Source organism: Berghia stephanieae, chromosome 1, assembly GCF_034508935.2.
Source record: "Berghia stephanieae isolate SIO BIC M18660-M18661 chromosome 1, UCSD_Bste_1.3, whole genome shotgun sequence".
NCBI lineage: Eukaryota > Metazoa > Mollusca > Gastropoda > Nudibranchia > Aeolidiidae > Berghia > Berghia stephanieae.
In genome coordinates, this window is record NC_088360.1 from 2,408,040 (window position 1) to 2,424,900 (window position 16,861).

Sequence of the window (16,861 nt, forward strand, 5' to 3'; positions counted from 1 at the left end):
AACCATTGTTAATGAAGCTAAGTGTATTTGTGTAATCGTATACGATCTCGCTATATAATTGTGTATTTAAAAAATAAATCAAGGAAATAATTTATAAATAAGATTTTTGTAATAATATTTGAAATAAAAAGATAAAACTTTGTGAACAAATCCTTTAAACAAAGCTCTGATCATTTCTTTTAACTGACGGAGGGGCCCGGGGGGGGGGGGGGGGGGGGGGGTTGGGCACAACAATGATTTTAAATTATACAAATTACAAACAAAATTGGAAGGAAAAAATGTATCTTTGAAATAGGGATAAAATAAACAAGCACACACACACACACACACACATATATATATATATTTAAACACACACATACGCACACTCAAAGAAAAAAAATGTAATCTGATTTTTTTAAAAACCCCGAAAAATAAAGGTAATGGTGATGGAAGAAAGAAAGACAAAGCAGAACAGAACAGAACAGAACAGAACAGAACAGAACTTCATCCACAACAACACAAATGATTATAAAACAAATCCAAACTGATGACAGGGGTTATAAAACAAACAAAAAACTCCAGTCCTTGGTATCGAGTAACCGTTTGTCGGTCCTTGGTATCGAGTAACCGTTTGATATTTATTGTAACAGAACATTTCTTTGCCCAAGGAAACATGACACTGGTCTCCTCATTCCCCATGGCCTACATTTTACATTTTACATTAGTACGAAGTTCTAAGGCCGGCACAGACAATCGTCGTTGGACGTTCATGTCATGAATACCTCCCTGTGTCCCATCGATTTTTATCACAATTCAGACAATCCTATCTTTAAAAAAAAAAATTAAAAAAAAAAAAAATAGATATAAAAATTAGGATATAATGTAACCAATCGCCTCGAAACGGTATGATGTTGGGGTGAACATGACGCTTAAAGTTGAATAATAGGGAATGAAAGTGTATTATGACAAATAAAAATAAAACAGCAAAAAAAAATTAAAAAATCTGGTTCCAATCTCATTGAAAGTGTAAAAGCACTCCTCCGTAAGACATGATACCTATTTTGTGTAACTGATCTTTTGGTTTCAGGGTGACAGTATCTTATTTTCATTATTTTCTAGTCTAAATGGTATGCTGGTCGTCAATTAAGATCATCCATCTTCTCTCTTTAACATCTCGGTGGCTATGTGGTCTAGTGGTATGACACTCGCTTTCGGATCGAAAGGTCCTGGGTTCGAGCCTCGCGCTCGACGCATAGTTGAGTCCTTGGAAAAGACTCTTTACTCACATTCTCTCACCGTACTCAGGTGTAAAATGAGTATCTGGCCGTTAACAGCGTTGTCTTTGTCCGAAAAATTGTAATATCGCCTAACAGGCTTCATGTCCCGTCCTACATGTTAAATGTTGCTGTTGACCAGGGACCCCTTGTAAAGCGCTTTGAGCACATTTCAGTGGATATTGCGCTATATAAAGCTCAATTTTAATTTTAATCATCCACCTTCTCTCTTTTACACCTCGTAATCTTAACTCACTCAATCCTGGAGAGTTTTGCTTCTTTTCAAAATTGGGAAAAATGTATTAAAAATAAGCATGAACATAGATAGTTTTATTCAACTACCATTAGCATGCAATAATTGAAAACGTTAGCTTTGATACTACGCCTGTGATTTGTCTCAGAAAAATGTAATAAATAGGCATGGGACAACTACAGTTAATTATACCTGAGGTGAAAGTAACATGATTAAAATAGGGATATAATCGGTTTAGGGTTGAGTGAGTTAAGAGTCTGCCTACAGATAGTATGTAGTTGACGTCACTCAGGTCTTTGTTATTGCTTTTTGCCAAAACTGTATTAACCAGACTATAAACGTTCAAGGTTACACATAGATTTGTGTGTTGATCCGTTATATTTCCGGATGGCAGTGTTGTGAACTTCTTAGCCAAGCGCATACTATGTATGCATCCTGCTAATAAAATAAGTTCTGCCACCTGTGATTCAATACGTAACCTATTCATCATTAGACCTTTGGAGGACTGGTTGCATACACACTTCCAGGGAGTTTGGAACTGGAAGAGTAGAAGATGTAACGTCACGAATTTTCTTCCCTAGATATTATGTTCATCGTTTTCATTAGAGGATTTCAAGCTGCTATTGAAGACATTTTTCTCCAGACAGGCTTTCTTTTAATTATGAATATAATTAGCGTTGTTCGTGTTACTGTATTAGGGCTGAATCTTTCTTATGCGCCCAGAGCCCTCCAGATGAAGGGATGTTTGGTGCACTATAAATCTATATTATTATTTTATTATTATATTATTATTATTATTATTATTATTATTTTATTTTATTATTATTATTATTATTATTATTATTATTATTATTATATTTATTATTTATTATTATTATTTTTCTCTTTTTCTCTTCTTCTTCTTCTTCTTCTCTTTCTCTTCTTTTTCTTCTTCTTCTTCTTTTCTCTTTTCTTCTTATATTATTATTATTATTATTATTATTATTTTATTTTTAATTATTATTAATTATTATTATTATTATTATATTTATTTATCAATTCGAAGAAAGATCTTTGTTATATTTGAAATAATTTAATGATGTTTCGTAAAGCTTGTTTTACGTATAGCATTTACTTATTGCTTCTGAGCGACTTCTACTAACTTGACTCATTCTGGAATGGGAACAAACAAGGAATCCAACGATTTCTACTATTTCGGCCCATTCTGGAATGGGAACAAACAAGAATCAACGATTTTACTATTTCGGCATTTGGAATGGGAACAAACAAGGAATCAACGATTCTACATTTCGGTATTCTGGAATGAAAAACAAGGAATTCAACGATTTTCTACTATTTCGGCCTTCTGGATTAGAACAGGAACATGCTTCTACTTTGGCCCATTCTGGAATTAGAACAAACAAGGAATCCAACGATTTCTACTATTTCGGCCCATTCTGGAATGGGAACAAACAAGGAATCCAACGATTTCTACTATTTCGGCCCATTCTGGAATGGGAACAAACAAGGAATCCAACGATTTCTACTATTTCGGCCCATTCTGGAATTAGAACAAACAAGGAATACAACGATGTCTACTATTTCGGCCCATTCTGGAATTAGAACAAAGTACGAAGCATCAAATGATATTCTCGGCGTTAACATGCTTTATATTTCTATTTCATCCACCTTTTAATCAATTAATCAATTATTTATCTATTTATTTGTTTCTTGATCTATTGGGTTTTTTTTTTTCATGAGAACCATAATCTATAAGAACTATAGGGAATGAGATTAGCGGAAGAGTAGCGTCTCTTGATTGGACGTCACCCATAGTCTGTGACGTCACCGGCGGAAAAGTTATTAGAGAGAGAACGTCATGTTGGTTTAGCGCATGCGTCTCTCTAATAACTTTTCCGCCGGTGACGTCACAGACTATGGTGACGTCCAATCAAGGGACGCTACTCTTCCGCTTATCTCTTTCCCTATAGAAGCTATTACTATTCTATTTTGGTTCCAAATTATGACAATTCAATAATTTTTATATTTCTTTTCTACTTTCTGTCCATTTCAGTCTTCAGACCAGACAACGGGTCTTCCGTGCGGGGATTCCCCACCGTACCCGCCATGCTCCACGACCAAACCGTCGCTACCAGCGGGGTGGGCTCCCCCTCTGGAGGTGGGGGTTCCATGCTCCCATCCTTCGGTTTCACCCAAGAACAGGTCGCTTGCGTCTGCGAGGTCCTGCAACAAGGCGGCAACATCGATCGTCTGGCCCGATTCCTCTGGTCCCTGCCTGCGTGCGAACATCTCCACAAAAACGAAAGCGTCCTCAAAGCCAAATCAGTTGTCGCTTTTCACCGAGGAAATTTTAAAGAACTCTACAAAATACTGGAAAATAATCAATTTTCACCTCATAACCACCCGAAACTTCAGGCGCTTTGGCTGAAAGCTCATTACGTAGAAGCAGAAAAATTACGCGGACGTCCTCTTGGAGCTGTAGGAAAATATCGTGTGAGGAGGAAATTTCCTTTGCCCAGAACTATCTGGGACGGAGAGGAGACCAGTTATTGTTTCAAGGAAAAGTCGAGGACGGTTTTGAGGGAGTGGTACTCGCATAATCCTTATCCATCCCCGAGGGAGAAGAGAGAACTGGCTGAGGCAACTGGGCTGACTACTACTCAGGTTAGCAACTGGTTCAAGAACAGACGACAGAGAGACAGAGCAGCAGAGGCCAAAGATAGGTAAGTCACTCGATGGATTGAATGAAATACGTGTATCATCATCATCATCATCATCATCATCATCATCATCATCATCATCATCATCATCATCATCATCATCACCATCACCATCAACATTATCATCATCATCATCATCATCATCAACATCATCATATCATCATCATCGTCATCATCATCATCATCATCATCATCATTATCATTTACATCAGCAGCATCATTTTATTAGATTGTTGAATGAAAGAGAAAGAGAATGCCGTGATCTTTGATGATTGATTAATTATTAATTATGATCAAAAGAGACCTTTACCGTAAATATATACCTAGAGTTGCTTATTTCAAGTCGAATTAAAGGAAAACGTCTAGAAAATGGCCTACCCAGGCGTCCGAGAAGACAGCAAGCAATGTAATAATAATAATACAGTGAAGCCCTGTTAAATCCATTCATACCGTCGGGTCAGAAAGATTGGTTGACTTGAAGCAATGTTGACTCAATACAACATTACTAAAACGTATTTATATAGGGAATGAGATTAGCGGAAGAGTAGCGTCCCTTGATTGGACGTCACCCATAGTCTGTGACGTCACCGGCGGAAAAGTTATTAGAGAGAGAACGTCATGTTGGTTGTGAGCATGCGTCTCTCGTCCTCGCGGATCCGCGAGGACGAGGGACGCATACGCACAACCAATATTTATATAAAGAACAGAATAATACGGAGACCAACAAGAACCATTGGCTTTATGGAGAAGTTGACTTTAAGAAATGTTGATTCAATATATTATCACTGAAACATATTTATATAAAGAACAGAACAATTTGGAGACCAACAAGAAGCATTGGCTTTAAGGAGAAGTTGATTTTAAGAATGATGACGTCATGCGGATTCTACAAAAAAGATATACCTACGCGTTCCAAATTACCCGTCCGATAATGATCAGGCTCGAATTACCTCACTGTACCCACTAACCCCTAATATATATCAATGACGTCACATGATGATTTAATTTGTGCCATCATTTGAAATGTGAACCCAATCTCTCTTGTCGTGTCGGTCAGTGCAACTTGGATTGTTGAAAAAGTTACGTAAAGTGAATTGTTCCACATCATTTTAAAATTCATTAAGAATAATTCCAAACATTAATTTGTTAAAGGCCATTCGTTTCAGGTTTCATGGAAATTGCTTCCATCTTTCAAACTGTCAAAATGTAAAGGCTTTTTTTTTTTTGGGGGGGGGGGGGGGGGGGGATGTATTTTGTTTTATATTTTTTACATCGCCTAATAGGCGTCATGTCTTGTTCTAATTTCAAGTGTTGCAGTTGCTAAGTTTTTAACCCACTTGAGCACATAGTAGATATTGCGCTATATAAAAGCTCAAGTTTTTGGGGGTTTTTTTTTTTTGTTTTCTTTTTTTTTGTGGGGGGGGGGGGGGAAAGGGGGTAATCTGTTTTGTTGTTTTTTTTGTTGTTTTTTTTTTTTATTTTTGCTGGGTGTTTTCTTTTTCCTTGTTCTTTTTTTCGGCTTTAATTTTCTATTCTTTAAATTAAACCACTGGGAACAAATAAATATGACAGATTTATAAAGGCTATTCCTGACATTTTCTATTGCGTTAAATTCGCTTTTTCTGATTATTTTGAGATGAGACTTTGTTTTATCCATCTATGTAGTTCATTCTGGATAAAAAAATGTTTTGTTTTTAAATGGTCAATTGGCTCCTCGGGCCACAATTCAAATCATCAGCTTAGAAGTCTTCAAGAATTCCCACTGACCACATTCCACTCCAAAATTCCAACTTTCCCACGCTCCATGACATTATTATCTCCCTTAATTCTGAAACTCATCGTAGGTTTTTGTTAAAGGAAGTAGAAAGGAGGGGGGGGGGGGGGTGAGATAAGGCACCTCGCGTTCCTGTAGGTAGAAATACCTACATACTAAAAACCCTACCTACCAAACTAATGTTATTCCGATGCTTAACCCAACACAAGTGAGGTGCGATTTAACTCTAACGTAGGGCTACAGGGTCATAAAACTCAAGGAGCGGCGGGAGTCAATCCCCGTTTCTTTTGGCGTTAAACGGACAATAGCAATTGCTTGCTACCCTTTTATCAGGACGACATGTCTGTCTCTAAGTTCTCTCTCCGTCAGATCTACCCAATCATTACTGACTGGATAAGAGGGGAAGGGGTCAGAAAAATAATCTCTATTGCATGCCAGGTTCAAAACCTGTCCATCCTTTTGGTTTTGAAGTGAGTGCTCTACCAATCAATCTATTTGGAGCCCCGCATTTTACTCTTATATAATATCAAATCTTATAGTTTTCACTAAGACAGCTGTTACCTCTCTCTCTTGAAATATATAACAACATGAAATTAAATGTAAGCTTCAATTTGATATACGAAAACAGATAAAATGGACGTTTCGGGTTTGTCAATGGTTTTGTTTATTCATCTTAACAACGCCAAAACCATTATCTCACACGTCTGTAATGTTATTCATCCTGTTTTGTTGATAAAGGGGAAACCCGAAACGCCCATTTCATCTGTTTTCTTATAGTAAATTGAAGCTTACATTATTTAATTTCACATTGTTATTTATTTCCTCGAGCTTCTAGCAGCAACAGTTACACTTCTCTCTTGACGAGACTGATGAGGTAACCTGCTCAGAAACCGTTTAACTCTCTCCTTACCGATCCTTTTCAGTATTTTCCCAAAAAATGACACCAGGCTTACCCAACAGAAAAATGGATTTTTGAAACTCAAACAAGCTCTCTGCAAAACAACTTTATGTTCTTATTAATCAAACATAGACTATCTAGACTTCAAAGTTTGTGATGCACAAAATAAATCTGAATAAGAAAAAATGTATATTGTGTCGTAACAAATGTGACGATTTTGATATAGGTGGTAAGGAGAGGGTTAAGGATAGTAGAAATGTGAAAAATTGGAAAGGCTTCGGAACGAAACAGTCAAAAAATAAAAGACAGTATCTAGCTGTTTCAGGCAAAAACCCTTCGTCGCCAAGGCAATAAACAAAGATACAGTGAAAACAATGGACAACCCAACCCATTCTCCCTACAATTCTCACTGGATTCATTTCGGCAACTTGTTGGTATGGACAGTTTTTTTTTTTTTTTGGTAATTGGTTTTGTTTTACGGACGAATGATTTACTCCTGGCACTCCCCACTCTGTTGTAATCTTTAAACCCCCCCCCCCCAAAAAAAAAAGTAAATAAATGAATAAGTAAATGAATAAATAAATAAATAGATAAATAAATAGTTAAATAGTTAAATTAATATAATAAATAATAAATAAATAGATAATAAATAATAAATAAATAAATAGTTAAATAAATAAATAATAAATAATAAAAATAATAAATAAATAAATAAATAATAAATAAATAAAAAATAAATAATAAATAAATAGATAAAATAAAAAAAAATAATATAAATAATAGATAAATAATAAATAAATAATAGATAAATAATAAATATAAATAATAAAAAGATATAAAAATAAAAATATAAATAAATAAATATATATATAATAATAATAAAATAATAAATAATAAATAAAAATATAAAATAATAGAAAATAGATAAAATAAATATAGAAAAAATAAATAAATAAATAAATAAAAAAACAAAAACACAAAAACAAGTGTTTAAAATTTGGCCAGAAAACTCGTTCTTCAAATATCGATCGATTAAAAGACCCCCCCCCCCCCCCCCCCCCCCCCCCCCGTCTTGTCAAACACTCTCGAACCATCTTTATTTGGAGAAAATGAATGCAATTTCATGAGCTCTATCTAAAATATTTGTTTACATCGTATTTCTGACCATTTTAACTTGAAATTCACTTCTTTTTTGTTGTTGTCAAAAAGCCGATTCATGATAGCAGGTCACAATATAATTATAGAGTTTTGACCCAAATTTCCACTTCGCCTATAGAGGGTGATAATACTAAATTGCTCGAAGCTGTGGACTATAAACAATAATAAACAAAAATATACATGAAACAGCTTTTTCAAAGAACAGAATACTTTTTAAAAATCGAAACGTCTCGGGCTCAAAACCCTTCTTCAGTCAACAATAAAATCAATAAAAACACAAATACACGACTTTAAATAAATTTACTTTAAACAAAACATAAATTTCATTGCTCCGCCCTTAGCGGGGTAACGTTTTCTCACGACTGAAAACATTGGCGGAATATTATGTTGATTGTAGTAAGTAGTGAGCAGAGATGGAACGCCGATAGCTGCTGCTATGGACTTTATCTGACAACAACAGATGCCGGGAGAGAATTAGAAGGAATTAGTGCAGACCGGGCAGGCAGGGTAGGGCATAGAGTGGGGTAGGGAGAAGGGACCCATGAGGAATGCCTAACTGACACTTCAGACATCCGTCCGTCCATCCCTGATCTAATATCATAATAATAATAATGATAATAATAATAATGATAATAATAATAATAATAATAATATAATAATAATAATAATAATAATAATAATAATAATAATAATAATAATAATAATAATAATAATAATAATAATAATATAATAATAATAATAATAATAATAATAATAATAATAATAATAATAATAATAATAATAATAATAATAATAATAATAATAATAATAATAATAATAATAATAATAATAATAATAATAATAATATAACTTCGTTTGTCTTGAAAGAGGGAATGAGTGAGGGAGTGAGTGAGGGAATGAGTGAGGGAATGAGTGAGGGAATGAGTGAGGGTGTGAGTGAGGGTGTGAGTGAGGGAATGAGTGAGGGAGATAGTGAGTGAGTGAGGGAGTGAGAATTCATAGAATTCATGTGTGACCCACCCTCTCATTCCGGTATGACACACGTAGGGGAGATTTAGACAGTGAATATTGAATGTCTAATCACAAATCAGCCGTCTATTATGAAAAAAAAAAAAAAAAACAACCCAAAAAACACAACACATGTGCGGCTATGTGGTCTTGTGGTATGGCGCTCGCTTTCAGAGCGGAAGGTCCTGGTTTCAAGCCTCGCTCGGCGCATAGTTGAGTCCTTGGAAAAGGCTATTTACTCACATTGTCTCACCGTACTCAGGTGTAAAACGAGTACCTGGTCGTTAACAGCCTTGTCTCTGTTTGGAAAAATATAATATTGCTTTCTTAACAGACGTCATGTCATGTCTCGTTCTACATGATATGTCTTGTTGTTGTTCAGGGACCCGTTGTAAAGCGCTTTTAGCGCGTTTAGTGGATGTTGCAATATATTTAAATTCTCTATCTCAATTTCTTTTGAAAAATCACAACACATTTTAAGTATTTCGGCCAGATAACTTGTTCTTTAAATAACAACCGGTTTTTTTTTTCTTTTTTTTTTCTAGACAGCTGATCCTGCGTAGGACGTTGCTTCCCGAACTTTCTTGCGAAACAGATTACGGTTTTCCGCCAGTCTACTTGCTTGAGTTGTTGTCACTCCCAGCCATTCACATATATCTTGTTCCCAGCTTCTTGTTGGTCTACCTTTCCTCTCTTGCCGTCTACCTTGTCTGCAGAATGTGCTTTTCTAATGATTCGTGGCGAGTCGTATGGCCAAAAATAGTTCAGTTTCAATTTCTTGACAGTTTGAAGAAGAATTGGTGATTTTATTCCGATCCTTCTCATGACTTCTTGTTTGTTTGTTTTTCAGTCCATGATATTCTGAGTATTTCCGGGTAAATGACCTTGATCTGTCAAAAACTCTCAAACCTGAGATTTCATTCAAGATCGTTTGTGTAAGTTTTTGAACGTGAGTGTGTACATATCAATACATTATGCATGCATGTATGTATGTTTGCCCAATTGCTTACACAACAACGAATTCTCGTGCTTCCCATGAACAGACATCAAATAACTGACTTATAACATGTCCGGAAATTGTCGTATTTCCGACAATAATAATATCACCTCTGTCGTTTGACTCTTTTCATCATAAGATCGCTCTTTAGGTAAACTCATCGAATTTAAAATAGGTGCCATATGTTTCGTGAAAAAAAAAAAAAATTCAGACAATTTTGTAAGTTGCACATTATGTAGATAGATATTTCTGAAATAATTTCAATGTAAAAAAATAATAAAATTATTTTGCATCCATTTTGGAAGTATCCCTGTGTCTTCTTTGTCTTTGAGACCAGCGTTCTAGCATAACTTCAGCTATCAAGACCCCCACACGAAACAAACAATTTACCTCATTCTACTTTTTAAAGATAATACTCAAAAAGTACGTCCGTAACACTAAATATGAAATACAACTTATCAATGAAAAGAGATTCAAGAACTCTTTTAAACAAACAAACAAAAATATCCAGACCAGACAGACATGTAAACAGACAATTTCAGACTTGACGAATGAGCTCAGGTGTTACTTGTAATCATGTCACATTAGAACCAGCTCATTCCTACTCGATATTCAATATTCTTTTTCCTCTTTTTCTCTCTTCGTATTTTTCTAATTATTATTATTATTTTTTTTTTTGGGTTGTTTTTTTTTTATATCTGTATCCCTCTTCCATGTATTTTTTGTTGTCATTTTTGTTTTTCGTCTTTCTCCTTCTTGATTTCTTTCTTTTTCTTTTCTTTTCTTTCTTTTTTTTTTTTTTTGTTGTTGTTGTTGTTGTTGTTGTTTTTTGTTTTTTTTTGGTTTTGTAATTGTTTTTGTTTTGTTTGATTATCTTTATAGATCCAGAATTTAAACCATAGAAATACATAATGATTATGATGATGAATTTAACTTTTGATGCCCTCTTAAAACGTCACAGCTCTCAATAATATTAGTCGGATTATCGGATTATCGTCGTCGGCGGAGACTTGGAGCTTTGATGTCTCGGTTGGTTATAAACACAATAAATATTATGACGTTGAACTGGTCAATTGACTGGATGGGTGGGTGACAATGACCCTCAAACTCTGACCCCGGGTAGTCTCCTCGGCTACGGCATTTCACGTACATCAAACCACTTGACTCTGGTGTGAATGAGTACTTCGATAATGGGTAATACTCGAACGCTGGTTCAAGAAGGACGGCTAAGACTGCAGTACTCTTTTTAAAAAAAAAAAACAAAACAAAAAACAAAAAACAAACAAACTATCACACACACATTTTAAAATTTGGTCAGAAAACTCACCCATCAAATATCGATCGATTAAAATGACCCTTAATTGTTGTAAACAATCTCAAACCTGGGGCTTCATCCTTCAGACTTCAACTCCCTGGTTGAAGTCCCAGGGTTTGTAGTTTTTGATGATAAGATGAGGTTCATTTTAATCCACTGATATTTGACGGATGACCACAGTTTGAACTTTTTTTGGGTTTGTTGTTTTTGTGTTGCTGTTTTTTGGGGTTTTTTTTTTTTTTGGTTTGTTTGTTGTTATTTATTTATTATTTTTGTTTTGTTTTGTTGTTTTGTTGTTGTTTTTTTTTTTTTTTTTGGGGGGGGGGGGTATTTTTTTTTTTTTTTTTTGGGGGGGGGGGGGGGTATTTTTTTTTTTGTTTTTTTTTTTCGGGGGGGGGGGGGGGGGGGGGGGTATTTTTTTGTTTTTTTTTTTTTTTTTAGGGGGGGGGGGGGGGGGTATTTTTTTTTTTTGTTTTTTTTTTTAAGAGGGGGGGGGGGGGGTATTTTTTTTTTTGTTTTTTTTTTAGGGGGGGGGGGGGGTATTTTTTTTTTTTTTTGGGGGGGGGGGTATTTTTTTTTTTGTTTTTTTTTTTGGGGGGGGGGGGGGTATTTTTTTTTTGTTGTTTTTTTTTAAGGGGGGGGGGTTTTTTTTTTTGTTGTTGTTTTTTTTTTAACAGAAGGGGGGGGGGGGTGGGGTCAGATTATGACAGTGTTGTGACTACTGTGTCCTAATGAATACGGCAGGGTACGATTTCCGGTTGGATTAAAATCGAACACAAGATGTTAATGAAGGCCCGTTAGGTTCAAACTTCTAATTGAAGGCGATAACATCCAGGCATGCAATCGAGAAAATACAATTTAATCTTCATTAAATTTCTAGAGCAGTTATTTTTCTGGTCGTCAAGAACTATTTTCTTTGTTTTCATGTCATGCCAACCAAACCATCCTCTCTTTGCTGCTCACTCTTCTTCTCCATAATGAAAATCAATGACAGGAAATAAAATGCCAAACTATGACAAAACACATTTTTTAATTTGGCCACAAATTTTTTAATACATATAAATTAAACTGATCTTCGTGATGTGAAAATGTCTAACATATCTAACTTTAAAATTCACATGATATGTGAGTAAAATAAAAGACTTTTGGTAAATTGTGCGTTGTTTTATCATATCGAAGTAATATGAAGAAAAAAAAGGTGATTTTTCTTTGTTTTATTTTTTGGGGCCAAAGTTTTAAGGAAAGTGGTTTGTCAGTGCGCTGTGTAATAATTTGACAGTCGAATGTGTTCTGGGCATTATTGGGAACTGTTTTAACCTTTTACAAACCGAGTTCGATTATATTCTTATTCCGACGTCATGCATCTATCTTCATCATCATCATCATCATCATCATCATCATCATCATCATCATCATCATCATCATCATCATCATCATCTTCATCATCATCATCATCATCATCATCATCATCATCATCATCATCATCATTCCACTGTACTCTTGAACACGTCGCCCATCAACAGCTGCAGTCTCCACGAATCACGATCCTCTGCGGTGCCCGCTGTTTATATAATGAAGTATATATAAAAAAAAAAGTATTTTTCTTTTTTATTTTTCCCAAAATTTTTAAAAATTTTTCGTTTATATTTCAGTCGAATGTTCTGATTTTGGCTGTTTTACTTTTAAACGATTGATTAATCCTATTCCGATCATGATTATTATATATCATATATATATATCATATATATATATATATATATCATATATCATATATCATATATATATCATTCATGTACTTTGAACGATGCTCATCAGCGCTCAGTCTATATATCACGATCTCATGCGTGCATGATATATATATTATATTAATTTTTGTTGTTGTTGATATTTTATCATTCGTTAAAACTACAGAACAAAAACTACGAAATTTTGAATGAATAAAACCGAATTTTTTAAAAATGAAATTTTAAACGCATCAAACCGAATGAAAAACTGCAGACTCGATGGTAAATAAATATCGAATTTGAAAATTTTAAAAAACCCCAAAAAGACCGCGAAATTTATGGCGAATAAAACATGATAAAAGACAATAAATTCGTAGGTGAATTACCCCCCCCCCCCCCTTTTCAAACAAAAAAAAAACAAAAAACAAAAACAAACCAGCACGTGACTAATCAGAGTGGCGATTCGTCATCGACTCCACTGCAATCCACACACAAGTATCCGATTACAGAGTAACCTTTGAAATCTCATTTCGCCCAGCCTTGTTGTTAGTTGTTGGAACTTAAGACGTAAACAATCGTGACTCCCGCTGTATAACAATACGTTGAAAATCCCAAAAATGCCGCCAATCGCCTCCATACGGTATTGTGTATTGTCACAGTGATTGAGATGCAAAAATTTAATTTATGGCCAAATTATGAAACTAAGATTAAATTTTGTTTTATTGAAGATTATGCTGGGCTGACGTCCTCTAAAATATATGGCCAAAAATAAAACCCGTCTTCAAATGAAATGTCAATCGATTAAAATGACCCCAATCTTTCAACAACAACAACAACCAAAACACATCAACAACACAACACACACACAACACACACAACATCAAACTCTACTCAAGCTTAATATCAAACTTTGAATGACCCTCATGTTGTCAAACTCTCAACTAGGACTTCATTCAAATAATCAGTCAGATTTTTGGACATATTTATTGAAAGTCAGGGAAGTCCCAGGTTTGAGACGTTTTGACAAGATGATGGCAGTTTTCATCGATCGAAAGGACGAGTCTTCTGGCCAGAACTTTTAGGATTTAAAAAAAAAAAAAAAAAAAATTCCCAAGGCGGGTGCTGTCTTCTTATAGAAGCCAGAATCCACAATGTAGATGTTATCCCAAGGTTGTACATCATGATTTGAGTTTCTCTCACACTGCCACAATATTCCAATAAAATCGGCGGGATTTTCGGTTTCGGCGGGTTTCGGGGGTTTCGTAAAAAAGACACACCCAAAGTACAGCAGAAATGTCGTCGACAGGAATCGGACTCCGTAAATTAAGTAATCGAGTAAAATAGTTTAAAACGATACTGTTCGACTGGATATTTTGAAATGCAACATCAATCAATTAACGGAAGCCGACAATAAGAATAGATTGGATCTTTATATTATCTATTTCACTCATTTCGCAATACAGTTTTCTGCCGTTCTCTGGTAAAAACTATTTAATATTTGAAAATTTGGCCAGAAAACTCGTCCTTCAAATATCAATCGATTTAAATGACCCTCATCTTGGCGAAAAACTCTCAAACCTGGGACTTCGCCAAGATGAGGGTCATTTAAATCGATCGATGTTTGAAGGACGAGTTTTCTGGCCAAATTTTCAAATATTAATTAGTTTTTCATGAGTACGCCAGTTTTGGGAGACACAATTTCACGTATTATTTCCAAACCATCTGACTGAATGGTTAAGTTAAATTGAATTTTGAAAGTCAGTGATATTGAAATGAATAATAAAGTTACAGTTTTATAACTGGAAATATGTAAAAAACAAAAAACAAAACAAAAACAAGCAAAAACAAACAATTTGAAATCGAGAATGGCCAAACAAATAAACAAGTCATAAATGATGAACTCGGTCAAAGGGATAGCAGCAGGTGAAAGTCGTCCCCATCAGATTGCGTTACTGCCACTCAAATTACGTCACGTATACCAGACTGTTTTTTTTTTTTTTCTTTCTTTGTTTTGTCTTTTTTTAAATGCCAATTTAAAATTTTGGCGTTTTATGTTGTTGTTGTTTTTTTGTTTTGTTCTTGTTGTTGTTTTTTTTTTTTTTTTTTTTTTTTTTTTTTTTTTTGGGGGGGGGGGGGGGAGTTGCTATTGTTGTAATTTTTTTTTATTGGTCTTTTTTATTTTGTTTGTTTTTGTTATTGTTTTTGTTGTTTTTTGTTTGTTTGTTTTTGTTTTGTTTTTTTCTGGTTTTCTGTGAGGTTTTTTCTTTTTCGTTGTTTTTTGATTGTTTTGTTTTTCTAGTTAATTTTAAAAATGTAGTCTTTTAGTTTTTTGTTTGTTTGGGTTTTAAAAAAAAAAAAGGGGGGGGGGGGGGGTTCACGCCTTTTGTTGTCAAGGAAAAATTGTGTTGGGCACTTCGGGTTTTTTTTTTCTTGCATTTGATAAAGACTACTTCATTCTACATTATAATATTTGATAAATAAAAACACACAATGCTGGCAGGGAACAACATGTACGAGTACATGGTTTTCACCCCAAAACCAGCAAGATATGATGAGATATTCATGGCTGCGTGGCAAGAATTAATTATTTTTTCTTTCAAGGATTCATTTTCAGCGTACAAAACTTTGGCCTTTGTCAAGGTAAAGATCATCTTAATCGACAAATGTGATTTGAAGTATACGTTTTATAGCCAAAGTGATCATAAAAATATGCGGCTATGTGGTCTAGTCGTATGACACTCGCTTTCGGATCGGAAGGTCCTGGGTTCGAGCCTCTCGCTCGGCGCATAGTTGATTCCTTGGAAAAGGGTCTTTGTAAAATGAGTACCTGGCCGTTAACAGCGTTGTCTTTGTCCGAAAAATTGCAATATCGCCTAACAGGCGTCATGTTTCGTCCTACATGTTAAATGTTACTGTTGACCAGGGACCCCTTGTAAAGCGCTTTGAGTACATTTCGTTGATATTGCGCTGTATAAAGCTAAATTTTTAAGCTCAATAAAAATGGCATGAAATAATACGGGAGAACAGAATAATAATATACATAATAATATTCAGGTCTGACAGCCGAACGCAATGATGGGCCTAGTTTAACATTGTTGTAGTGGACAATATTTTGCGTCATTTTTTTTTTTTTTTTAGATTTCCATTACAACAATGAGCCCAAAAGAATTTGGGTTATCAGACCTGCAAATAAGGGCACGTCGATGTCCACATATTATCATATCGATATAAGTAATGAGAGAAATTGTGATGATTCGATAGAAATTCACGGTCGATGGGTAAATGAGTCTATATTTGAAAGGGCATTAAAGTCATCATCAACTATATCGATGTGGAGTGAATTGTGTGATATCGATATATCGTTATTTTTTATTTTATATTCATTGATAACGGGACGGCGAGGTGAACTCTGACCTTGCTAATTGGTACAGCCATAATGAGCAGGGGTTGCCCAGCAACGGCAGGTCTGGAAACCCCAACAACAAACAACGTGAATCACCTCCCTTGTTTGATGTGATATCGGGATGGAGTCTTGGGGAAAGCATGAAGTCAGATAGTGTTATAAGGCGGGGGAGGGGAGTGAAAAGGGGATGTGGAGAGAGAGAGAGAGAGAGAGAGAGAGAGAGAGAGAGAGAGAGAGAGAGAAAATAGATAAATAATGAAGATGAAGAGAGAGAGAGAGAGAAGAGTGAGAGATAATAGATAGATAGAGATAGATAGAGAGAGAGAGAGAGAGAGAGAGAAGAGGAGAGAGAAGA

General features: G+C 35.0%; 1 protein-coding gene across 4 annotated transcripts in view; it reads left to right on the plus strand.

The window, feature by feature from the left end:
• LOC144966127 (homeobox protein six1-like) overlaps positions 1 to 16,861 on the plus strand; it is a 155,109-nt gene that overhangs the window by 130,648 nt on the left and 7,600 nt on the right. For all 4 annotated transcript variants that reach the window (XM_078902257.1, XM_078902248.1, XM_078902240.1 and 1 more), the window contains one exon: positions 3,563 to 4,232. In XM_078902257.1, the coding sequence (XP_078758383.1) occupies positions 3,616 to 4,232 (617 nt within the window). In that variant the 5' untranslated portion in view covers positions 3,563 to 3,615. The remainder of the gene's footprint in view (positions 1 to 3,562; positions 4,233 to 16,861) is intronic.